The following is a 26807-nucleotide window of genomic DNA, read 5'->3' on the forward strand; positions in this document are numbered from 1 at the left end:
CATCCCTGACCACTCGCCCTGCTACCTAGGAATCATGGGAGTTGTAGCCCAAAAACATCTGGAGGGCCGAGTTTGAGGAAGCCTGGCTTATATGCTTTAAGGAGGATTACACAAGTTCACTGATTGTATTTCTGTCAGCAACTATGGAATACAGGAGTTGCACAGAACCTCCCCTCCAAATTCTAAAGCTGCTAATAAAAAGCCCACTTTGGTTATTAGTTTGGTCACTTGCTCTTAGAAATTCTGTCAAGCAGTTTGCCTTTCCACACTGACCATTTTTGAAATGTCTAGCAAACGAAAGGACTCAGTGTACAATCTGGGTAAAGGGACCTCTGACCATTGGTTCCAGTCGTGACCAAACTCTGGTTGCGGCACTCATCTCGCTTTATTGGCCAAGGGAGCCGGCGTACAGCTTCCAGGTCATGTGGCCAGCATGACTAAGCCGCTTCTGGCGAACCAGAGCAGCGCACGGAAACGCCGTTTACCTTCCTGCTGGAGCGGTACCTATTTATCTACTTGCACGTTGACGTGCTTTCGAACTGCTAGGTGGGCAGGAGCTGGGACTGAGCAACGGGAGCTCACCCCGTCACGGGGATTCGAACTGCCGACCTTCTGATCGGCAGGCCCTAGGCTCTGTGGTTTAACCCACAGCACCACCCGCGTCGTACAATCTGGTAAGGTACCACAAATGTGTCCATTGGGTGTCTGCCCCACAGAATGCTTCACAGACTGAAACTCAGTGAGGCGGCAGCATGTTTTACCTGCAGGTGGTGAGGGTACCTAATCACTGGCATGTGCGTCCTAAGCAGCATTTGGGTGGGCTGCATTATTTCACTGAATGATGGAATTGATCCATATGCAATTGCACATCTCTTCACCAGGTTCAGGCACAGGTCTAAGCATGATAACCTGTAAAACAATCGGTAGTGGTCATATCAAAAGCTTCAATGACAAAACTGGCATTGCAATTTTAATGAAGAATTTAGAACAGTTGAAGTATCTACTTCTGCCCCACAATTAAATGAGAAAAGCTGCAGCACAATTGACGGTTTCCCCAACCCACTGTAAAGTCTTGAAGTGCTTAGAGCTGTCTGACTGGTAAGGAGAGACAAAAATGCACACTGCTACTTTTAAATTTCTGTTCTTCAGCCAAGGAGCCCTGTAGGGCATACATGCCCTCTGTGGGCATGCTAAAAGGTAGTGACTGGCCCAAAATCTTGCAGTGCCAGTAAGCCCTTACATACAAACTCCATGCTTTATCAGGTCTATTTAAACTATTATCACATTACATTTCACTCAACCTCCCTGGGTCTTGGGGACTCTAAGCATTAGTATAGGACTGCTTGCCCCTTGCTATCAAAGTCTGCATCTTCTACATCTTTATCATGGGAAGGCTGAGGTCAGCAGGGAGAAGAAATTACGTGTGGTTGTTGTTCCTCATCACACCTGAGGGCACTAAGCAACGAGGAAGACGTTCCTCTAAGTAGCACCCTGTAGCCCTATTTCTGGGTCTGCACACATTATCCCCAAGGGATGTCCCCATGGAACTTCCTGCCCCACATTTCCTGCAGCTGGTATGGGGGCTGGACAAGATGAGCTCTGAGGTTTTTCAAACACATATGTGTCTGTGAACAATGGGACTGAAGCTGTCTTGAGCAGCAGCGGAATTCATCTGCAGACAGCTTTTACTCTCCAACAGCTGCAAGGCTGCACTCTCTAGTCTCTGAAGACTATGAAAGGACTATTTCTTCTGATTTGCTTGATATTAGAATGCTTCGTAGTAGTTTATTCAGCTACCACTAACCAATTTCCTAAAGGCAAGGTGAAATATTTTGCCCACAATATGATTCTGTGTCTGTTGCTAAGGCACATAAAATACAGTTCTTTTATACTAAATATTTATGCACTGGATCTATATCAGCAGGAACACATTCTAGCATACCGTAGATGATTCATGCCTGTTCTGTCGTCTTTATATCTAGTCATAATATGGAGTGGAAGGTGTTGTTTTTGCCAGGTATCTGCATCTGCTTTGTCAGTGACAACAAGTAAGTCTGAGCGTTTTCCTAGTGACACAAAAGGATGTACCAAGGGATAATCTGGAAGATAAGAACACACTCAGCGATTAGTTTTAATATCGCTGAATATCTTACAGTAGGATAAATTTCAAAATATTGAGAGACAGAATTCTAAAAAAATCCCAATGCACTAAACCAACTAGACTCAGAAGGGGGGAGGGAGGGAAGAGATAGAGAGAACATTTATGCATATTCTCCCCAATAACCATACCTTGAACTTCTTTTTTTGGTATAGCCATGTAAAGAACTCCCAGGAGAAAATTGACAAGTTCTGGGATGAATCTTCGGGACAAGGATATATATTCTAGGAAGAGACAGCACACGAACAATCCTTTAACGACATCTTGCACTGTTGTTACTGCGCACTAAAGAAAAAATAGCACACGCAATTATTAAACACAGAAAACCAACTATTTATTCTAATTAGTCTCAGTTAGCAGGTTATCAGTACAGTGGTACCTCCAGTTGCAAACAGGATTCGTTCCGGAACTCCGACCACATCCCGAGGAATTTGCAACCGAGGTGCTGCTTCTGCACATGCAGCGAAACTTGGAAAAATACTTCTGGGTTTGCCACGTACGTATCCCAAAGGATACGTAACTGGAGGTGAACACAAGCAGAGGTAACCAATAAATTATAAGATGTCTCACAAACTCTTGTTGGACTGTATTAATGTCCACCTTTACAAAATAAGTCCTGAAAAATAAAAGTTCCAACGTCTACTAGAAGCCAAGACTGCTTTCACATGTAACTTGGAATTGGCAGCTGGGTGGAAACTCCCTGCCAAAAGCCAGCCTATAATTCCTGTGCAGGAGGCGACCATTTTAGCCGCATCCAATGGGCAATCAACAACATGTGGGTCCTTTTGGACCTGTAAGAGGGAGGAACAGGGTGTGGTGCACTTATATGCGGCTCACTGACTTATGGGGGTGGGTGCGGGGCGGAACCCCCAAGCGTCATGGGTCCATGCATGCGCAAGAGGAAGGTAATTTTGCAGCCTTCGAAAGTTATGAGGGAAGATGAGGCAGTACACCACAGCTTTACACACAGTACAGAATGTGGAATCAAGTAACTCTTGGCAATCAAGCCCGAATACTTGATTATGTGGTGATGTGGCTATAGAATAAAATGTATGTAACCTCAGCAGAATGGACTTGAATGATCTGTGACAGCAACACTACAGGTCTGGCATAAGAGCTCTGGAAAGCGAGATCTGCATACATCTTGTTTTTTTTATAAAGGGGCACATATAAATGCTATAAATAAATGCTATAGTAAAAGGTAAAGGGACCCCTGACCGTTAGGTTCACTCGCCGACGACTCTGGGGTTGCGGCGCTCATCTCGCTTTACTGGCTGAGGGAGCCGGCGTACAGCTTCCTTAGTCAGTATGAACCAGAGCAGCGCACGGAAATGCCGTTTACCTTCCCGCCGGAGCGGCACCTATTTATCTACTTGCACTTTGACGTTCTTTTGAACTGCTAGGTTGACAGGAGCAGGGACCAAGCAACGGGAGCTCACCCCATCGTGGGGATTCGAACTGCCGACCTTCCGATCGGCAAGCCCTAGGCTCTGTGGTTTCGACCACAGTGCCACCCGCGTCCCTTATAAATGCTATAAATTGCTTTAACTCCCCATTCTTGGTCGGAACAATCCTGCATTGTAGTGGTCTCTTTTCCCATACATATGCACACACATAGATTGTCCTGACATTCTGACTTGAAGCCCTAAAACTATGCAGAGAGATAGCTGTGAAGTTATTATAATTTGCCTTTCTGCACTTGCTCATTTACCGTATCTCAGAACGGGTTCAGCTCTGCACAAAATTACAATCCCTGCACCATTCACCCCATTTTCCACTACGGCCACTAAACTCAGGTAGTGGAAAGGTACTGTGCAGGGGCGGACGAAGACTTTCCACGGCCCGGGGCAGCACCGGGGGCAGGGCATCGCCGTGCACAACGCATGCACAGGAAGTGTGTGATGTATGCGCCGTGCACGGCGGCTCTGTGCATGCATGCTACGCAGCAGAGCCACGGGCGGGCGTCCCCGGCGCCATGCGGGGATGCTACCACCCGGGATCCTCCGCTCACAGCTGCAGCGGCTTCATCCCCGCAGCAGCTGTGTCCCTGTGCGGTGCTGGGGATGTTTGCCAGAGGCTCCGCTCCGCTGCGTAGCGGGGCCGTAGTCGGTGGAGCCCGGGGTGCCCCGACCCCATCGCCCCTCCCTTGCTACGCCCCTGGTCTTATGGTGTTCAGGGAAGTTCAACCTCAAATTATGTCCTCCAAGAGGAAGGAATGATATAAGAACTTTAGGCAGATGGTCTCTGTATATAGTCAAGTGCATTTACAAAGATGGTAACTTTGCACACAGTCAAGTGGTTTCATCTTCTTTTAGATGCCTAACTGCAGTTTCAATGGAAATCTTTACACATTTCAACTAGGTTATTATAGAAAGATCTGTGTCATTAACAATATTGTGGACATACCTTTGTGAGTAGCTGGCTCATATAAACCAAACACGGTGTTACCACCGGATGCCAGAAATCAGAGGTTGGAAAAAGTACTGCAATAATTTTCAAGTATATAAGCTGAAAGGAAAAATATTCAGTCAGTAACAGTGGTAAATTACATTACCAACTGCTCAGCAAGCTATCTAAGGGGATGTTCACGCCCCATTTCGCATTGCCCTCGCAGCAGGGAGCTTGAGCTGTTTTTGTGGATTCCGTTGCCCTGTCACTGCAGCCATGTAACCATGCAGAAAAGAAATGGCTCAAGTGAAGCAACAGTTTTCTACATCTGCTCCCTGCAGTTCCAGTTTCATAAATTGCTAAAATACCACAAGACCTAGCCGCTCAGAAGCAGCTGATAGGTCCCCAAGTTTCATGGTGCATGAGGGTTAAACTCATTTGAAGTCACTGGACATTCAAGGGAATGTGTTATAAACGCTGTATCAGGGGTCAGCAAGGTTTATCTTGCTTGGGCTGGATTGCACGTGCGCGTCCGCGATTTTCAGTAGTTGCGCATGCGCAGCTGCAATTTTTGGCGCCACAGAAGCAAGTCCCTGCGCTGTGCCGGTTTAGCGCAGTGCGCAAGTGGGTGGCTTGGTTCAGGGGCGGCTCATGGGCTGGTCAAACAACCTCCGTGGGCCGCTTCTGGCCCATGGGGCTTAGGTTGCTGACCCCTGCACTATACCATAGAACATCCATATGTTTATGTACATTATACTAAAAGAAGTCAACTTGTCTTAAGAAATCACTATTTTTTATTATTATTTCTTAAATTTGTATGCTGCCCTATACCCCTAGATCTCAGGGCGGTTCACAAATACTGTAAAATTTGTGCATGTCTCTATTCTCCCTGTTCAGGGAGGCTTTTAATGTTTAATAGATATTGTGTTTTATTCTTCTGTTGGAAGCCGCCCAGAGTGGCTGGGGAGACCCGGCCAGATGGGCGGGGTATAAATAATAATAATAATAATAATAATAATAATAATAATAATAATAATATATGCTGTTAATATTTCAGGTAGGACCTCCAACAAAAAGATATACCATATCTAACTCTGGAAACGCCGCATGACTTTTCACTGCTAGAATTTCTTCCATGTCATGAGTAGCATCTTGAAGGACACGTTTAACATGATTACTTGCAGCTTTAGGGAACATCTGGCAAAGATCATACAAGGGCCTGTTAAGAAGAAGCTCAAGTCAGATTTAAGAACAACATTTAATGCCCTTTTAATTCCAAAAGAAGAATGAACTATTGTTTACAGCCAAAAAAATTACAGTATTTCTCAGTGACTTAGAAAACAGACATATTCATAGTCTACAGCACTTTGTCACTAGAAGAGTCTGAAAATGGGACGATTTCCCACATGTCAAAACATGGACATCAATACCTCATAGGTCAGTACTACAGATCAAAAAGGCATGACACATTACAGTGAGGTATGGGAGCTCCTTTGTCTGTTCATATTTTTACTTTTTGGAGTGGGGCGGGGGAGATGAGTGCTTCCAGTAGCAGCCAGGAACCATAGTCTCTATTTGCATAATTTCTTTATTATATTTCTATCCTGTCCTTTCTCCCTATGGAGCCCATAAAATGATTGCAAATTTCATTTTCATAATATTTAGGTAGCTGCTACACTGATCTTCTGTCTAGAGTCAGTGATCAGCTGGACATATAAAGGATGACTTTTAGGGATTCTGGTCCTGAAATGCCTAGGACTTTGTATACTAGTTTCAGCACCTTGAACATAGCTTGGTAGCCAACTAGCAGCCAATGCATTTTTCTCAAGAGCAGGGTAACATGATGGCAATAGTCTGCCTCAGTGAACAGCCAAACAGCCAGATTTTACATTGGCTGCAGTTCCTGGGCCAAGCTGAGGGATAGCCTAACATAGAGAGCATTACATCTGCACAGCTGCAAGCCATGCCTATCTTTTAAACCAGGCATCCCCAAACTGCGGCCCTCCAGATATTTTGGGCTACAACTCCCATGATCCCTAGCTAACAGGACCAGTGGTCGGGGAAGATGGGAATTGTAGTCCAAAACATCTGGAGGGCCGAAGTTTGGGGGTGCCTGTTTTAAACCAAAATTTAAAAACTAGTTGACAAACTGGCTGAAACTAACCTTAGGTCTGGTACAGCTAAGCAAAGCACAGGGAGTGAATTTGTGTCAGCAAAAAGAGCAGCAAATACAATAAAATTTGTGTGTGCTGGAGACAATTTACATTGAAATAAAAATATATTATACTTACATTACCAACTTATCAACAGTTTTCAGATCCGGAGGCGTCTGACGTGCCAGCTTCCCAACATACTCCAGAAGGAATTCAAACAGTTTCTACAGGATAAGTTTTTAAAAAGTAAATGAACTCTGGAATGCAAAGTACTTTGTTCCTTTCAATTAGCAAAAACTGCCCCCCCCCATATTGATGTGTGAATAACGTACATAATCACAAAAACATACCTCTAACTTTGCTTTGTTTCCCATTGCAAGGCTTGGATGATTAGACTTCCGAATTCGTTCAATTACAAGCAGTTGTTCTTCTGTCGTTCTTCCCAACAATTCAGCTTCAAGTTGCTCATAAGATTCTGGAGCTATTGTAAAAATAAAAAACATATAGCTAGCTTACACGCAACAAAGCTCAAACAATATGCCATAGAAAAATTGCACTATGATTACAAAACAAAGACTAAAATTTCCCTTTGCCCTGAAGCTAAAGAATATGGGATCCAGAGTGGCACCTTTCAGGAATTCCTGTTCTCTGGACAGCTAAGTAAGGTGTGATAATTACTTGAGCTGGCTCTGGCTAAAACTGAAAAAACAGAGGTAACCCTGAAGGCTACCTCCAAGTCTCTTCGTCATGCTGCACCTGCTTTCCCCCCTCATCAGGTTGTTTTAATATGGCATCATCATCTTTATGCAGGAGAATGTTGGAAATTAAGTGATACAATCCACTTCAGCAATTTTAATGACATGCATAAAAAACTGTTTTAGGTTTTAAAAGCTCAGAGCACTACCACTCGATTTTTTGCTTGTGAAAAGTGCCAACCACTCAGAGAGCATCAGATTGAATGAGTGGGACTCATTCAAGAACAGAAACACCCTTTGAGGTTTACTCAACTGGGTGTGGTTCAGGAGAGCACAAGCCTAATGCAGAGATGGCTTTAGTAATCAGAAGGTGGTAGTTAGCTCACTTTCGTAGTCCTGCCCCTGGTGTTTCCTCCGATTCTGACATAAGTGCCACTGTTCCTCCTCTTTCTTAGGCATCTAACAGGCCAAATTCCACATTTCCCCCATGTTTTGTGGTTAAACCAGAAGGCAGCAATGTAAATGCTGTTTAAGATTTGAACTTTCAAGAGATTATTTTATCATGTTTTAGATGATGTTTTTTCTGAAAAACCAGACCACACTATATTCTACCAGTGAACTAGAAGCAGTGCTCTCCTCTACAGAAAGTACATAATGCAATTTGAATACAGATGTTTCTTCCTACCAGCAAACAAATATGGCACCTCCAGTTTTGCAGCTTCTCTTTTGGCATCTTGCTTCTTCGTATGCAATTCATCCTTGCTTCCTTCCCCCCTTCCCCTTTTCTGTTCTTCACTAGCAATGGCTTCCTCTTCAGTTTCAAAATCAGAGGCGCTGTCAATATCGTCAATATCATCAGCACCAGTCACAGCTTCTTCATCACTTTCCTCTCCATCACTACTGCCTTCTTCTCTCTCCACACTCTCTTCCTGGTCTTTATCATCGTCAATATTCAGCTTGCCATCCTATTTAATAGGTTGAATTATATTAATCAGCGGAAATCTTTAGGCATTAAAGCAGAGGTTGCTTCTCAGTGAAGTCTCCTACTTGTTTGACTGGTGGAGACTCTGGGGATGATCTCCCTGCAAACTATGGGGAGGGAAAAACCTTTGAGAAGAAAAACCTGGCAAAGAGTATGGCTCAGAAAATGCCTCCCCACTTACTCTCTCCCTAGGAGCAGTTGCGACTGACATAGCTAAAAAATAGTACAGTCAACAACAAAGAAAGTGTCCACAGCAAAATAGGCAGGTCCAGGACCACTCTGATGAAATAGTAGGGGGAGAATTGACAGCAAAACAACTTCTCAGTTCTCCCTACTTGCTTCCATTCAGTGGTCCAGCTGCTAGGGTGCAATAGAGCACTGCCCCAAAAGAAACAATAGCTCCATTCCTCTTGAGCCACAGACTATCTCTGGTCAGACCATCCCTCTATGACTCCCACTGGGAGTATTACTGAATGGGATGGGTCCAAGATACAGGGTGTCAGGCTGGGGGAGAAAGCAGACTTCCCAGTGCACCACCATGACCAGCTGTACAACTACAAGGGATTTAAATTCATGTGCCAGCAATGTTGCATACCTAGTCTTCAAAGTAATTTGAAGGCCTCTGCAATTGGCTCCCAAGGTTGGCATGGCTGGATTGTGATCTTTTTGTTTCAGCTTCTTTAAAAACTCAAATGAAAAAACATGTACCTTATAAGAAAGCATACGCCTGTCATCTTTATCAAGGAGGAATCCATCTACCAAATCATCAGCTGATATGTGCTTGAGTTTCTTTTCTTTCTCAGGCTCATCTCCATGCATCCGCCGTAATCTGTCAGCCTGCAATGTAAAATATGTTGAGAACAATAACATTAACAGCTAGTCTCATTTTTATCATTATCATTTTGCTACAATGGTGCCAGCATTCAATTAATGATGGAGGCATTTATATTTGTCAGTGATGGGGAACAATTTTGGTACAGTAAGCCAGATCTTTATATGTCCCCACCCCATGAGGTGGGACCCAGGTGGCGCTGTGGGTTAAACCACAGAGTCTAGGCTTGCTGATCAGAAGGTTGGCGGTTCGAATCCCTGCAACGGGGTGAGCTCCCGTTGCTCGGTCCCAGCTCCTGCCCACCTAGCAGTTCGAAAGCACATCAAAGTGCAAGTAGATAAATAGGGACCGCTCCGGCGGCGGGAAGGTAAACGGCGTTTCCGTGCACTGCTCTGGTTCGCCAGAAGCATCATGCTGGCCACATGACCCAGAAGCTGTCTGCGGACAAACGCCGGCTCCCTCGGCCTATAGAGCAAGATGAGCACCGCAACCCCAGAGTCGGACACAACTGGACCTGATGGTCAGGGGTGCCTTTATCTTTACCCTATGAGGCAATCTTTCTGTCAAGCATCTAATGTCATGACAATGCCAGGTTACTGACAGGTGGACAATCCCCATCCAACAAAATTGTCCAACAGGGTATGGGGATGAAACTGCTTCACCAGGAACACACTGGAGAAGCAGCACCCAGCAGGTTCAATCCTCCTGCTGCAGGAGTCTGCTTCACCAGCAGGGACCAAGCTGGCAGAAGAGCACGCAACAGGACGGACCTTCATTAGTCCTCCATCAGCTGATATAAGCTGGGAACATCAGCTGATGGGCAGAGTTTGGGGAAAGAGCCTTTCAGATCAACTTGGCCAGGTTGGAACTGATTATTCCAGTAAATTAAGATCTACATGAATCAAATTTAACATAAAACATGCATAATCTGTTGATTACATTTGTATCTTGTCCAAAACATTCAGGACAGAATACCCCAATTTTATCCTTATAACCATCCTGTGGTTAAGATGTAGGTTAGACTAGTTTAAGGTCAATCTGAAGTCTAAACCAAACACTCTAAACCACTATAGCACTCTGGCTCTAAAATTGTGCAAAGAAAATTTGATATTTATGTATTCAATATCCAGGCCTCCCCTAATCAAAATCCGTGTGGTTTACAAATGATCAATAAAATACACAAAATACAATTCAATAAAACAACTTCAAATCCAGTTACATAAAAACTCAGAACTTAGCATAAAACCAAACCAAACAGTGTTAAAATGCCTAAAATCCATGTAAAAACCAACTCAAGAAGCAGCAAAGGGAGAAAAACAAGTTAAGTGTCCAGATCTAAAATGAACTAAAATGAAGCTAGAATTAAAAGGCCTGGGAGTGTTAAAAGGTTTCACGTAGCGTAAACTAGACAATGTAGGTGCCAGGTAAGCCTCTCTGGGGAAGGCACTCCTGGGAAGAATGTTGTCTTTAGTGGTTACTTGTCCAGCCTCAGCTGGCAGGGGGACCCAGAGAAGGGACTGCAGTGAAGGTCTCCAGGTCTGGGCAGGTATATATGGTAGGAGAAAATTCTTCAGCTATTTCAAGTAAAAATATTTCATGGATATTTATGGCACCTTGTATATTCACAGTCACTGAAAACAGTTTATTATTATGTGGAACACAATACACAAACATCATACCTCTAATTGGAGGAGTCTCGTTTGCTCTTCCTTTGCTAACTCTTCTTCTGTTTTCATCCTACCAGAGGGTTGTGCCTTCATTTCAAACCCAAGCTCCCGAACTATCATATCATATTCATCAGGCTGTGGGAAAAAAATAATCACAAACAGTAACAGTAACAGTCATTGTGCTGTGCTCTACAATACGAACCTAAGAGTAGCCCTGCTGGTTCAGGCCAAAGGCCCATCTAGTCCAGCCGCATGCTCTCACAGTGGCCAACCAGACACATGTGGGAAACTCACGAGCAGGACCCACCCAAGTGAAACAGTGCTCTCCCCAACCTCTTCTTGCAAACCCTTCATGTTGCATTTTTTTCGGGTTAAGAACGCGGCAAACCCGGAAGTGTTTACTTCTGGGTTTCGCCGTGCGCGCATGTGCAGAAGCGCCGCTCTGGTTATGGACTTTTCGGGGTGCGAACGACACCCTGGAACGGATCGTGACTGCAACCAGAGGTACCACTGTATTCAGAGGCATGCAGCTCCAACAGTATGTTGAAGAAACTGGACATGAGAAAGGGTTAATTTCCTTTATGAGTGTAAACTACCCCATGGATGAGCTAATTCAAGGTGCATGGTCAGCCAAGCCAGTTGCTATGGTAATGCCCAGGGCAACAACCATATCTGTGATTAATGTTGTATCAGCTAATTCAATAGTTTCAGGTGTCAATCTGTTAGTCTGCAGCTAGTCTGTTAGTCAATGTTACTTTTGTCCAGTGTTACATCTTGAATTACTGAACTTATTTAGAGCAACGGGGATATCCTGTACTTGCATGTATCTGTATATATAAAGCCTACAAGCTGTAAATATCTACATCCAGAACTGGTTTACTGAGCCTTATCTTCTGCAACAGTAAACTATCTGAACCTTTTTCTGTGTGGTGACTGGAACTGGGAGCAACTTCCATTTCTTTGGCATAAAAGTTTGCATTAAAAACCTTGAAGTATTTCATTAACATCTATTTTAACTCCCAAACCAGGAAGCATTATAACACCATTACAATTTTTCTTACATTTACTTCCCACCTTTCTTCTGTCATGGAATCTAAGGCAGTGTACATATGACATATGACACTGCAAATAGCTGCCTAGACCCAGACAGGACTCACGAACATCTCATTAGTTTGCAATGGAATCCTATACATGTCTATGTGGAAGTAAACCCCTTTGTGTTCCATGGGACTTACTAGGTGCGGATTGGATTGCAAGCTTACCTACTTACACGTCCACCACTGAAACAGTTGAGAATCATCTACAAGAATGCACAAGTTGGCGGCCTGCACTCTTCACTTTTTTTGAAGGACACAAGAACAAACACTTGATTTTATCTGTAACAGACTGAATGCCTTCAGAGACAGGTACCTTAACACTTGGAATTTCTGAGAAGGGAGGGTGGGCTATTCCATTAGCTGACACACCAGATGCCTCCGACTATCCATCTACTGTCACCTAGCAACTGCCATTCCATCAAGCTACTTGAACTGTTTCCATACCAGATGGTTATTTAAAAACTTTAGCTTTAAGAACTGGTGCCCAAGTTTATCCCTTTTTTTCTCCTCCCTTCAATATTGTGTGTGTGTGTTTTAGATTGTAATCCTGAGGGCAGAGACTGTCTTTTTTAAAAATTCATCTGCAATATAATTTAGAATTTTTGACTGAATAAGAGTAAAAAGGCTTTAGATAAATAAGGAAGATCCAGATTTACGGAGCCTGGAGAGAGGAGGACGTGGCAAAGCAGAATCTAGACTATCACCTAAATGCACAGGACGTTAAGAAAGAGCAGGGAAGCATGCTAAGAGAGTACCACTAAAATTCACAAAGCTTCAGTTTTTCTCTTTAATTCCATACAGGAATTTGAAGTAAAACTGGATAGCAAGTAAAATAAGGTTTACCTTGAGCTTTTCCTCTTGATTTTGTCTTTCCAGCTTTGGGCTCTTGTGGAACAGAAAGCCTTGAACCTCCTTCCAATCATTGTTAAGTTTGTCTGTAAGCTCCAAAGTATTTTCCCTCTGTGTTTGCCGCTCCCTCTAAATAGAAAAAAGAACAATTGTGGTAAATGGTCTATCATACAGCTAGTCTTTAATGTGCAAACTCCTCTCTTGAAAACCAAGAGAAACTGAAATTGTACACAGCCAAGACAGAACCAAATTGAACACTGCATCTCACAGAAAATGGCACATATTGGTTAACATTGCTTGTTTTATTTCATTTTTTAATTTCAAAGGAATTCAGATTTAGTACAAAAAACCCAGAGTTTACCCTTTCCTGTTTGGATTTTGCTATCAGTTCTTCAATGAGCTCCTTCCGTGACTTAGGTTTTTTATCTTCTTCGTTTTCCTTCCCTGTGATGGCTTTCTTGCAGAGAAGTCCACCACCTCCAAAGTGAGCAGCTGTTAATTCCGCTAGAAATGAAAGAATGAAGCTGCTTAGGAAAAGGTCAACTGAGGCTTCAATCCTAACCCCATTTATTGGAGAAGAAGCTCTATTGAATTCAATAGTGCTTACATCTGAGTAAACATGGTTAGAATTCCACTGCAAAAGTACCAACTAAGCCAGCAATGTTTGCTAAGAACCCAAGGATATTTTTTCTGTGTCCTAGGAAACACTAAGGAGTTTTACATGGCATCTCTAGGGGTGGTGTGAGGGGCAAGGGATATCGCGAAGCCCCTCCCCTCCTGAGTTCCAGCCCAGACCCGAGCGAGGCTGAAAAGAAGGAAAGCTCCAGCTCAAGTGGGGAAACGGGAAGTGGGTTCCAAGGCTCTGGCAGGGAAAGAGAGCCATCGTCCCAGGTGGGACAGGAAGGGGAAAGGAAGGGGGGCAGGCCAGTCCCCCCAACTCCGGAACTTCGCAAAAGGCGTCGGGGGAAGAGGATGGGTCTCCCCAAGTTATTATGTTGGCGCAAAACGCGCCAAAAGCCACTGGGAGGTTCTGATTCAAGCTAAACAGATGGGTCTTTGTAAATAGCACTGCCATTAGCACTGTAAATACTCAGCACCAATAAAACCATAAAATGCAGAGCTGTGTAGAGTCGTTACTCTGAAGTAGCCTTCTCCAGCCACCGTGACAGCAACCTCCCAGTCTTTCTGGCTACTTTGGAGCGGCAGCGATGAGTGCGCAAGAAGCTGAGCAGTGGAGGCTGGAAGCCGAGGCCACAGCACAGGAATTGCGGAACGCACAGACCCTGGCAACGCAGGCACACCAGCAATTACTTGCAGCTCAGGAAGAAGCACAAGCAACGCGGGAGGAGCTGAACAAACTGGCAGAGCAGGTGAGAGCGAAAGATGAGACTGAGAAGCAACTCAGGGTGATGGTGGTGGAGTTACAGAAAAAACTGGATGAGGAAAAGGCTGCAAGAGGTGGGGGGGTGCCCCAGCCCCAGCTAGTCCAAGTGAGGAGGGGACAGAGCCTAGTCACCAAGTTTAGCGGCGACCCGAGAGAGTACCTAGGCTTTGAGACGGAAATAAATTATGCGCTGGAACTGCATGCGGCAGAGTTCCCAGATGACGCGCACAGAGTCTCCTTTATCATAGAGCATTTGACGGGGGCCGCCAGAGAATGGGTCAGACCGCTCATCGCGCAAAAAAATAATTGCATAAAGAATGCAAAACTCTTCTTAGGAGCGTTAAAAATCATGTATGCTAGTGATTCGGAGATGGAAGCCACAAAAGAGCAGCTTCACAACTTAACACAAGGGAAATCGACAGTTCGAGACTACTGGGCGAGATTCACCATGCTAGTGCACAAACTGGGGTGGGATTTGCACAGTGAGCCAGTGAAATCAGCCTTCTACCTGGGGTTGCACTCAGACGTTAAGGATGAACTAGCGAGAGGTCCGAAACTGCGGACGATGGATGAGTTAAGCAAAGCGGCGCTAGCGGTGGGGGTGAGACAGGAATCCAGATGGAATGACAAACAAACGACGCGCGCAGCAAAGCCTTGGTTCCCACGCTCCAAGGACAGACCACATTACCAAACCCCACCCCAGGGCCCACCCCTAGTCCCGCCCAGACCGAGCTCAGAGCCGGAACCGATGGAGATCGGTGGAGCGCGCGCGCGGGCTTTTCAAACCCCGGCGACGCCAAGACGCAAGGAGGGAAGAGGCGGGAATTGCTTTCTCTGCAACTCCCCCCAGCATCGCGTCAGGGACTGCCCTCATCGCAGGGAGTGGCAAGGAAGGGCGGGAACGGTTGTGCCTTCCCCCACTGAAGCAGCACCACAGCAGGGAAACGAGACAGCCTGGCTGCAGGAGACACGGGGCAGCAGCCAGGCACAGTTAGCACTAACCGGCCCCAACCCGCCCACCCGCACAGCGAGGAGCAGCGACAGCCCACCCCCCCCCCAGGGCAGGGGTGGTTCTAGAAGTGACGCTAACGCTCCCAAATGGCTATCCCCTGACGGTACTCGCGTTAATTGACAGTGGTGCCTCGGCGAACTTCTTCTCGAGAAACTTTGCAGAAGAGCACCAAATCCAACTTCTGCAGCTGGACTTCCCCCTGCACGTCTCCACCATTGACGGCAGGGAGTTGCTGGGGGGGGGCCATCACCCACCAGACCCCCCCCCATGAGAATGGCGGTGGGGCGACACTCAGAGACACTGGCATTCAATGTCACCACCATTTCCGACCCCCCCATCGTCTTAGGCATGAGCTGGCTGGCGCGCCATGACCCCTCCATCAGTTGGCACCAGAGATGCATCACGTTTGGATCGGACTTTTGTCTGGAACATTGCATGCAGCGCCAACCAGGGGAGGGGCCTCCCATCGCCACAGTGGCCACCATGCACATCACAGGGGGTGAGGCAATACCCAAACCGTACTGGGACCTACAGGAGGTCTTCAGCGAAGCGGAGTCCGACCACCTACCCCCACACAGGTCCTTTGACTGTCAGATCAACCTGGTGCCAGGGGCCACGCTACCCCCAGCCAAGCTATACTCCATGTCAGATCAGGAACTGGAGGATCTGAGGGAGTTCATCGACAAGAACCTCAAGCGGGGGTTCATCAGAGAAAGCAAGGCAGCAGGAGGCAGCCCGGTCTTCTGGGTGGACAAGAAAGACACGCAACAGCGCCGTCTGGTGGTGGATTTTAGACGGCTCAATTCCATGACGGAACCGGTGGCTTTCCCAATGCCCAGAGTGGATGATCTGCTGACAGCGGCACGCAGGGGCAAGATTTTCACCAAGCTCGACCTGAGGGGGGCGTACAACTTGATCAGGATCCGGGAAGGCGATGAGTGGAAGACCACGATGTTCACGCCACTGGGCTCTTTTGAATATCTGGTGATGCCCTTCGGTTTGCAAGGGGGCTCAGCATGCTTCCAGGCCTTCATGCACCACGTCCTGGGGTCCCTCCTCTTCAAGAAATGCCTGGTCTTCCTGGATGACATCCTTATATACTCCAATGACCCCGAGCAGCATGTGAAGGATGTCAGGGAGGTGTTGCAACGCCTAAAGGAGAACCACCTGTATGTGAAGCTGGAGAAATGCAAGTTTCACACCAGGGAGGTGGACTTCCTGGGCTACAAGCTGTCAGACAAGGGCCTAGCGATGGACAAGGACAAGGTGCAAGCCATCCTGGACTGGCACAGCCCCAGGACGCGCAAAGATGCCCAACGCCTCCTAGGCTTCGCCAACTTCTACAGGAAGTTCATCAAGAACTTCTCTCGCGTTACGGCTCCCATCACGGACTGCCTGAGAGGCAAGCAGAAGTTCAGGTGGACACCAGAGGCGCAAGCAGCGTTCGAAAGCCTCAAGAGGGTGTTCGCTTCCGACCAGAACCTGTTCCACGTGGTGCAGGATGCGCCCCTACGCGTTGAAACCGATGCTTCAGACAGAGCTTTGGGCGCCATTTTGCTGCAACTGGATGCCAACAGAGAGTGGAGACCCTGTGCCTTCTTCTCCAGAAAGCTGACCCAGCCAGAGCGCAACTACACGGTGTTTGATAAGGAGCTTCTCGCGATCCACGCTGCGTTCCAGCATTGGAGACACTTCCTTTTGGGCGCTAAGCATCCCATTCAGGTGTGCACGGACCACAAGAACTTGGAGTTCTGGAGAACAGCCAGGGTGCTCAACCAGCGGCAAATACGGTGGGCAGAGTTCTTCTCGCACTTCAACTTCTCCATCCACTACATACCGGGGGAGCAGAACGTCAGGGCGGATGCCCTCTCCCGCAAGCCAGAGTACATGGAGGAGGAGTTGCCACCAGCACCCCGGTACATTTTCCCCCCATCGGCATGGTCCTGCGGAGCAGCAGTGGTGAGCGAGGCAGAACTCACAGCACTGACGGCAGCAGATGAGTTTGCCACCCGCATCTTCAGAGAACTGCGAGGGGGGAGGGAGCAGGCAAGAGACTTTGAGGAAAGGAGGGGGTTGCTTTTTTACAGGGGAGCCCTGTACCTGCCCACCAACCAGCTCAGAGGTAAGGTCCTCAAGCAGATGCACGACAACCCGACGGCGGGTCATTTTGGAAGGGACAAAACCGCTCACCTAGTCATGAGACACTTCTGGTGGCCAGGGGTGCGGGAGGATGTTCGGGACTATGTAAGGGGCTGTGACACCTGCCAGCGAGCAAAGGTGGTCAGAGCACCACCAGCAGGGTTGCTGGAGCCATTAGCCACACCGCACAGGCCGTGGGAAGTAGTGTCCATGGACTTCATCACCGACCTGCCGTCGTCCAGAGGCAAGACCGCAGTGTTGGTGGTGGTGGACCTCATGTCCAAAATGTGCCATTTTATACCGTGTGCCAGGGCGGTCTCTGCAGAAGAGACAGCCAAACTGTTTGTTGACCACGTATTCAGACTGCATGGATTACCTTTAAGAGTTATTTCGGATAGAGGCCGCCAATTTGTTTCCAGGTTCTGGCGGCGGCTCATGAACCTCCTGCAGGTGGAGGTCAGCTTGTCGACGGCTCGGCACCCGCAGACCAATGGACAGGCGGAGCGGGTCAACGCCATTCTGCAGCAGTACCTGAGATGTTACGTCAGCCAGAGGCAAACGGACTGGGTGGATCGCCTGCCACTGGCAGAATTTGCCTACAACAATGCGGTGCACGTCTCCACAGGGGTGTCGCCCTTTAAGGCCAACTACGGGCGCGACCTCAGATCTTTCCCGGAGAGGGAGGGGGAGGAGGAGGAGGAGGGCCCACAGGCAGAGGATTGGGCAGAGGAACTGGAGACGGTGCACCAGCAGCTCAGAGAGCACTTGGAGAGGGCCAAGGAAGCGTACAAGAAGGGGGCAGATCGCCACAGGCGACCGGGGGAGGTCATCAGGGTGGGGGACAAGGTTTGGTTGTCCTCGGAGGGCCTGCCCACCAGAGGGAGGTGCAAAAAGCTGGCACCCAGAAGGTTGGGCCCCTTCACGGTCACGCAGCAGGTAAACCCGGTGGCATTCAGGCTGGCACTGCCAGAGGACATGAGGGTACACCCAGTGTTTCATAGATCGCTGCTGTCTCCGTACAGGGAAAGTAGCAGGTTCCGAGACAGCGCACAAACCCCCGAGGGAGGGGGGGAGGGTGGAGGCAGGGAGCCACTCAATGAAGCAACGGCCATCCTTGATTCACGAAGGGGGGTGGGGGGCCTGGAGTACCTCATGGCATGGGAGGACGCCCCGCCATCCCAAAATGAGTGGATCCCAGCCACTCAGATACAGGAGGAATTCTTAGTGGAAGAATTCCACGCCCTCTTCCCACACAGGCCCAAGCCCTGGCACATGGAACGGGAATGGGAGGAGGAGGAAACACAGGAGGGGGAAAGCAGTTCACCATGGAGATGGGAAGCAGAGTTTGAGGACACGGAGGAGGAGATATGGGCAGTTCCGAGGTCCACTCAGTCAGAGGACGAGGTGGACTGGCAGCAGATTTTCACCCCCACCAGTTCTGAGGCCACGGACTTTTTGGGATTTCCCTCTTCACAGGAGGAAGGAGGGAGACAGAGGGACTGGGGGGAGGTGTTCACACCAACCGGCTTGGACAGCACGGAGTTTCTAGGTTTTCAGTCACCACTGACACCCGAGCAGCCTCTAGGGAGGGGAGAAGGGGGGCCTGGGAGGGGAATGGATGTGAGGGGCAAGGGATATCGCGAAGCCCCTCCCCTCCTGAGTTCCAGCCCAGACCCGAGCGAGGCTGAAAAGAAGGAAAGCTCCAGCTCAAGTGGGGAAACGGGAAGTGGGTTCCAAGGCTCTGGCAGGGAAAGAGAGCCATCGTCCCAGGTGGGACAGGAAGGGGAAAGGAAGGGGGGCAGGCCAGTCCCCCCAACTCCGGAACTTCGCAAAAGGCGTCGGGGGAAGAGGATGGGTCTCCCCAAGTTATTATGTTGGCGCAAAACGCGCCAAAAGCCACTGGGAGGTTCTGATTCAAGCTAAACAGATGGGTCTTTGTAAATAGCACTGCCATTAGCACTGTAAATACTCAGCACCAATAAAACCATAAAATGCAGAGCTGTGTAGAGTCATTACTCTGAAGTAGCCTTCTCCAGCCACCGTGACAGGTGGCATGTCCAAAAATTTCTCCAACTCTAGAGACTGTGCTAAATGAAATAAGCAGGACATTTTTAATCATATCTGTCATTACTCCTTCGCAAAGTAGACCCACTGAAATCAATGGACTTAAAGCCTATTAGTTTCAATGGATCTACTCAACTTACGTTAGCTATCACACTATAATTTTAACTTCTGAAAGTAGAGTTTTAAATACAGTCATACCTCAGAAGTTGAACAGAATCCGTTCCGGAATCTGTTCGACTTCCGAAACGTTCAACTTCCAGAGCGCGGCTTCTGAGTGCCTGCAGCAAGCTCCTGCAGCCAATCAGAAGCTGCGGAAGCCCCATCAGAAGCCCAGCTTCCAAAATAACGTTCAAAAACCAGAACACTCACTTTTGGTTTTCGATCATTTGGGAGCTGGAACGTTTGACTCCCAAGGCATTCAGGAGCCGAGGCATGACTGTATGGGTGTAAAATTAGAGCATGTGCCAAATTTTAGTTTCATGTTCCATCACACTTTGGATAACTGTAGCTACTTGCATCTGAAAAACTCCACCATTGCAATAAATAGAAAATGTGCTGCCTTATGTAACACACAATTGCCGTATAGTAGGACATATGTACCACTCTGCCTTTTTGACCCTCCTTACCTGAGAGCATTCCTCTTTCTTCAGTGTCGCTGTCACTATCAATAGTATCATTACATTTTTCAATGTCTGCTAGAGAATGGCCATAGTGGGTTAAATCTTCATCTTCATTGAGATTATATATATTTTTCTTTTCATAATTTTTCTGTAACAAAACAAAACAAATCAGTAAGTGTTTTTTGTGATCTTTGGTAAAATGTTAATTCCTATCCACATTGTCAAGACATTGAGATATTGTGCCTATACTTCGGTTAAGTAAAGAAGCTTAGACTTCTGGGTAAGGCCTGGAATCAAGAGAAAGTAGTTCTCTATCTAGAAGGGTATGTAGAGTAAATGTAGAAAAGTACATTCCTGGCTGCAGCTAAAATGTCAAAGTCAACATATAGGTGATGGGAGATTTCCTCCCCTCTGAATGGTTTTACAGAATCTGGGATATGGCAATTACATATAAATGCACTATGACTGACGGGCAATGGATTCTATGAAAACAGGTATTGGAGAGACAGGCAACTTTTTTGGGTGGGTGTGTGGGGGGGGACAAATTTAACAATGATGTAAGATCATATTCATTATTTAATTGAAATACGATTTGGTGGAAATGATGCTTTTCTTTTTTGTATAACTATAACAACAATTACCCTTGTAAAACAATTACCCTTGGGACCCAGGCGGCGCTGTGGGTTAAAGCACAGAGTCTAGGGCTTGCTGATCATAAGGTCGGCGGTTCGAATCCCTGTGACGGGGTGAGCTCCTGTTGCTCGGTCCCAGCTCCTGCCCACCTAGCAGTTCAAAAGCACATCAAAGTGCAAGTAGATAAATAGGGACCGCTCCGGCGGGAAGGTAAACGGCGTTTCCGTGTGCTGCTCTGGTTCCCCAGAAGCAGCTTTGTCATGCTGGCCACATGACCCGGAAGCTGTCTGCGGACAAACGCCGGCTCCCTCGGCCTATAGAGCGAGATGAGCGCCGCAACCCCAGAGTCGGACACGACTGGACCTGATGGTCAGGGGCCCCTTTACCTTTACCTTTAACAACAATTACCCTTGTAAAATGGCCCAATACGCAATTCATAAAACACACTTTTCGATCAGGTATTTGTTTTATAGCTGTGCAACTGTGAGCTGTTTATCCACAGTGAAAACAAGCAAAGCTCAAACCCATGGTCTGAAAGCATGCAGTCAAACACATTTATATTTCATCATACACCTTACGGTAGGAACAAAAGCAATATTTCAAAGCTTATAACTTTTGCTTTTCCTATTATCCTTTCCCTCAGCAGGAAACACTGTCTCTTCCTTCATGTTGCTCACTTAATCTCTGCTCTGTAGTTCTCTTAACTCTTATCCACATACATATTTTAAGTTATTCAAGTGACTTTGATGTCTAATTTACATATGGCATTTGCTAGACAGACCCAACAAAATTCTGCAAAATGAATAAATGATAAAAACCACCTTGCTGCAGAGAAAGCAAACTTTCAGATGGCTTAACCATCGTTTACCTGAACACCAAGAGCCATATGCCAGCTTCCAATTCTTCCCTTGTTTCTTCCTTGCTCTTCCTTCTTATACACGCTTTTGCTGCCCTTCTCACATGATACAAGTAATGACCAGTTGGCCTTATGTGCTAAATTAACAGCCTATTTTTCAACACCTCCCTTAAAATATATTTTGGAGTAGGTGAAGAATTGCTTATAATCCAAAACAATTTACAAAAGCAGAGGGGAAGAAAAGAACAATAGCCCATGGAAAGAAAGAGAGAGAAGCACGGGGAAAGTGGGGGAGGAGAGAAAAAAATACTGTAAAAGAAAAAAGCCACCATCAGGTTTGGATTGCAGCAGGAGAGCAATGAAGGAGCTGAATGAAACGGAGGTGTGTGTGTGTGTGGAGGAGACAGCCTTCAATGACGCAGTTGTGTGTCTGTGTGTGAGTGAAAAGAGGATAGAAAAGCGAGTCAGCCTTTCCAGCAGGAGAACTGAGGAAGGGGAAGGAAAGAGGGAGGGGAGCACTCGACCACCCTCCTATCCCTCTTTCTGGGGGAGGGGGAGATGAGCCCCACCCCCACCCCTTACACACCCGGAAAGCGCCCTGAGGCGAAAGTGTGCAGGATCGTCTGCCGGCTCGCCCTCCTGCGCAGGTGAAGGTGAGCCGAAGGGTGGCGGGGAGGAGGAGGGCGGGGAGGGGCCGATGCTGCTACCTCTCCCGCTCGTCCCCCCCTCTGCGGCAGCAGCAGCACCATTTCGTTCGCTCCTCAAAAGCTGCTGTTTCTTGCCGCAGCCGCCTGCCTCTCTCGTGTCCAGCAAGCGTGTCTCTTTAACCCCATAAGGGCTGGGCGTGTCCGTGCCTCTTCCAGCCTCGGAGAGTCCACCATTTCGGAACCAGTGAGCGGGAAGCCCCGATGGGGTTAAAGAGGCAAAAAGGGGGAGTGGAGCAGAGTCGCAGAAGCAGCCGGTGCCTCGTCGGCTCCCTTTGCCCTGCATGGCAGCACTTCCACTCCTAGCTTGGGCAAGGGGAGGGAAGAGCGCGTCATGTGGGGGCAGTGAGCAGGGAGGAACGAACCCCCGTTTCTCCCTCCCCACCACCTCGCACAGAGGAGGCATAGGACGGGGTCTCCAAACTCCCGGTCCTGTGCCTTTCTCCGCCTCTGCCCGCTTCACCCGAGTATAAGCCTAGGGCGGCTTTTTCAGCCCATTTTTTGGGCTGAAAAAACTCGACTTATACTCAGGTATATATGGTACTTTCAATTAACTGTGCATAGGATCACAGTTTAATGTTACTGGAAATTTTGTTTGGTAAGAGAGAAAGGGAACTACAAACCTCTTGGAGAAGTGGAAAAAATTGGTCTTAGTAAAATGTGGAATTAAGTTAGAACATATCTTCAACTTTGCTATAATATTACTTAGTAAAAATACAGCTCAAATGTTGATTCAATTCAATATTTATTTATAAGAGGAAATTTCTAAAGAGTTGCCAAGTCACTTTCTGAAATCATTTTCATTTGTTACCTGTTGTTCCAAAGCAAACCTCTTCATCATTTTTTCTTCTGGACTTATTTTGGTATCATATTCCCCAAAACGTTTGTCTTTAAAGACATTGGATTTTTCCTTTTCTTTGTATTCTTTCTGCAAAGTCTGAATACGCTGAAAAACAAAATGCCACTATATTAAGGCAGAGACAAATACTACTCAAACAGGGCACCAATAAGCAATAGCCAAACATGTTACAAGCCATATGTTATTAGATTACAATGCTACCTGCTTATACATAATGTGTTTTCGGGCTTTTTAGCTGCTCACCTGCTGGTATTTAGTTCTCACACTGTTTTCCCCAGCCTGAATTATCCTCTTGACCAAGACGCAAAATTAGGTGATGCTTGGTTAGGAAAGGTAAAGGGACCCCTGACCATTAGGTCCAGTCATGACAGACTCTGAGGTTGCGGCGCTCATCTCGCATTATTGGCTGAGGGAGCCGGCGTACAGCTTCCAGGTCATGTGGCCAGCATGACAAAGCCGCTTCTGGCAAACCAGAGCAGCACACGGAAGCGCGGTTTACCTTCCTGCTGTAGCGGTACCTATTTATCTACTTACACTTTTGACGTGCTTTCGAACTGCTAGGTTGGCAGGAGCTGGGACCGAGTAACGGGCGCTCACCCCGTCGCGGGGATTCGAACTGCCGACCTTCTGATCAGCAAGCCCTAGGCTCTGTGGTTTAACCCACAGCGCCACCCGCGTCCCATAGTTAGGAAACACATGAACTATTCTTACCTTTAGCTCATATGAATTTGCTTTTAGACATGTCCCATCTCCCCGCCAGGTCACTTTCCACCAACTGTCCTCTGAAAAGGATTCCAGGTTAGGGAAGGCAGATAAAGACTACTACAAAGCCTGCTTTAACTAGGCTCCCCCAAAATCCCCCCTCACCTTTCTTTCACCAACTGCCTTATGGCAAAGGTCATGATGGGTTTTTTTTTAGCATGCCAGTATTATTTACTGTATAGCGTTTGCTAAAATTAATTTAATGTCATTTGTAAGCGCCTTTGAAAGATTTGTATCCCACATCATACCAAGACATCGAGAGTTGCAAAACTGTCTGGCCCCATTTTCAGGTATTCATTTAGCAAGAGCACAATCTACACCTCATGCATTCCCAGCCAACAGAGACTCGAGGCACAGTCAAGAGTCTCTTGCCATCTAATTGCAGGTGATCTTGTAGGTGAGCCCCATACCAGTTATGACAGATGAGGTTGCTGAACACTTTGAGGCTGGTGTGTTGTTTAGGAGTTTTGTTGCTGCTAGTGATATTACTTTTGTATCTCTTAGATCTTATTTTGATTGATGTGGAAATTGAACAATTTAGCTGTGTACTTGCACATGCTCAGGACCGCCTCTCCACACCATCTGAGGCCTGAGGTCTGGAAGGTGGCAGCACGATAGAGGGTCTTTTCTGTGGTGGCTCCCAGTTTGTGGAAAGCCCTTCCCAGGTAGGATCTTCATAATAACCCTTTAGGTGCCTGGCGAAAACCTTTCTCTATAAACAGGCCTTAGGTCGATTATACAATATGTGGCCTTTTATAAGTGGGCGGTATATCTTTAATGTACAGTATCTCACCCCCCCACCAACCCGGTCTTAGCGTATCTCTGCGGGTTTTGTTTGTTTGTCAGTCGCTTCGGGCTGCAACGGCTAAAATAAAGCGACGAGCAGACTTAATAATACATCATCATCATCATATTCACAACTTCGGAGGCACGTGTCTACGGCGGCAGCCAAGGGCTCACCTTCCTGTGGGCCTTAGAGCGCGTGACACCCGGCAGCCCCACGTCGTGCCTCGTCTTCCTGCCCAAGATGTGGAACTTCTGCCTGTTGACCTTCACCTCGAAGGGGTTGCTCGACACCGAGGGGGCGGCGGCGGCGTCGAGGCCCTGAGCCCGCTTCGCGGCGCCACCACCGGCCCCCTTCCGCTTGGTCGCTTTGCCCATCGCGGCGGCGACGGCGGCGGCGTCTCACACGGAGCGGCGCTCCCGCAGTTCTCTCCCGTCGACGGAGCTCACCCAACCCCACGAGCCCCGAAAGCCAGCAGCTCACGCCGTGGGTCGAACGTGAGCCTCTGCGCGACAACTCTCGCTCTCTAGTGTCGCGAGATCTCTCTTCTGGCGGAAACGGACCGTAGAGTCGAAGCCGTTTAGAGAGAAAGGAACGGCGCATCCCAGAATGCCTCGCGCGGGGGTCTTTACGGCTTCCCTGCCGCTTCATTCTTCACGACTGCGTTTCGGGAGTCCGCTTGCCCCCTGCTGGCGGGCGGGGTTGGGCCTGGCACTGTCCCGCCTGCGCAATCCCGTGGCGGCGCTGGGCGGATCGTAACCGGCCTGCCAATCGCAGCGGGGTTGCTCTGGAAGACCTCCCCTGAGGGCGGGGCCAATGCGTCGGCTGGCGTCTCTTGGGTCCGCACCCGGGCTATAAATAAACGGCCTATGCAGACTTCTTCGCCGTATCTTGTCCCTGGCTAGTTTTATTCACCAAGCAGAAGTTGAAACGGCCGGTTGGAAACAAAGGAAACTAAGGCCGGTTGTCATCGGGCAGCGACGCGTTTACGCAGAAGCCGGGAAAGTAGCAAAGAGAGAAGTTCGCGTTAGGCGGAAAAATATACTTCCAATGTCTTTTTTAAAACATGGAAATAAAAATACAGACCGTGCATTTGCAAATTGCGAATGAGATGACTGTGTCAGCCGCGCAACGTAACCTAACTTTTACTACCGGTATTGCAGGTTAGCAGGTGGAACTGAAGCCGGTTTGAACTTCTAACTTGAAAAAGCCTCCCATGTAGACTGAAGCCCTGCTGGCACGTTGCTGTTTCAAATGTTTAAAAGCTAGAAAAGAAAACGAACATTTTCAGACCAAATAAGGTTTGAGTTGGAAAGAAAGACTCTTTGTTCCTGCAGCAGCACATTGGGAAGCTCTGCAAAACCCCAACACTTTCAGTTTGCCCAAAAGACTCAGGGACGTTGGATTATTAGTGAAACCAGCTTATTTTTTAAAATAGTTTCTCTAAAAATAAGTCAACATACTTGTTGAAAAATTGATGTTAGCTAAACCTCTTTGGAATAATAAATGTAAAAACAAATGTTATTCCTACATTGCAAGGTGCTGTACTAGATGACCTTTGGGGTTCCTTCCAACTCTACAATTACAGTATATGATTCTGTGGCAAAGTACAGCTATATATATTTTTCTATGTTGTAAATATGGGTCCCTATCTTACTTTAGAGCAGGCACCCCCAAACTTCGGCCCTCCAGATGTTTTGGACTACAATTCCCATCATCCCTGACCACTGGTCCTCTTAGCTAAGGATCATGGGAGTTGTAGGCCAAAACATCTGGAGGGCCACAGTTTGGGGATGTCTGCTTTAGAGTTTCATTCCTGGTAAAATCCAATTAGTCTCCTTAGGTTTATTGTGTTGATGGTCTGTCTCATCTAACACTTTTTATTAATTTATTTTGTTGGAAACTGATTCTGATCAATGCTGATTGTGATTCATTTTAGTAGTTCTTTTTTTATGTTACTTTTTGCCCCGTAACGGCTAAAAAGCGACATCTTAACCTCAGCAGGGTGGAAAGCCCAACTGTCTTTCAACAGCTTTGCTTCTGAAGCATCGCATTGGAATTCTCTGGCGTCTCCAGGGACACCGGAACCCAGGCATTGTGACACAAATGGCTGCAAATCCCAGGCAACCAAATGGGGATCCTTCAATTTGTGGGTCAAAGTAAACCTCT

General features: G+C 47.4%; 1 protein-coding gene across 1 annotated transcript in view; it reads right to left on the reverse strand.

Annotated features, from left to right (window-relative positions):
- The window catches only part of NOP14 (NOP14 nucleolar protein), a 31818-nt gene extending 6572 nt beyond the window's left edge, over positions 1–25246 (reverse strand). Inside the window, exons 1-15 of the mRNA XM_035113142.2 lie at positions 24815–25246; positions 23045–23179; positions 20047–20188; positions 13183–13325; positions 12816–12950; positions 10888–11010; positions 9085–9213; positions 8080–8359; positions 7050–7180; positions 6838–6923; positions 5630–5765; positions 4565–4666; positions 2290–2443; positions 1943–2099; positions 762–909 (exon numbers count right to left, since the gene is read on the reverse strand). Coding sequence (XP_034969033.2) covers positions 762–909; positions 1943–2099; positions 2290–2443; positions 4565–4666; positions 5630–5765; positions 6838–6923; positions 7050–7180; positions 8080–8359; positions 9085–9213; positions 10888–11010; positions 12816–12950; positions 13183–13325; positions 20047–20188; positions 23045–23179; positions 24815–25015 — 2202 coding nt within the window. The 5' untranslated portion in view covers positions 25016–25246. The remainder of the gene's footprint in view (positions 1–761; positions 910–1942; positions 2100–2289; positions 2444–4564; positions 4667–5629; positions 5766–6837; positions 6924–7049; positions 7181–8079; positions 8360–9084; positions 9214–10887; positions 11011–12815; positions 12951–13182; positions 13326–20046; positions 20189–23044; positions 23180–24814) is intronic.
- Positions 25247–26807: the final 1561 nt, after the last annotated feature.

Source organism: Zootoca vivipara, chromosome 9 (assembly GCF_963506605.1).
Source record: "Zootoca vivipara chromosome 9, rZooViv1.1, whole genome shotgun sequence".
Lineage (NCBI taxonomy): Eukaryota > Metazoa > Chordata > Lepidosauria > Squamata > Lacertidae > Zootoca > Zootoca vivipara.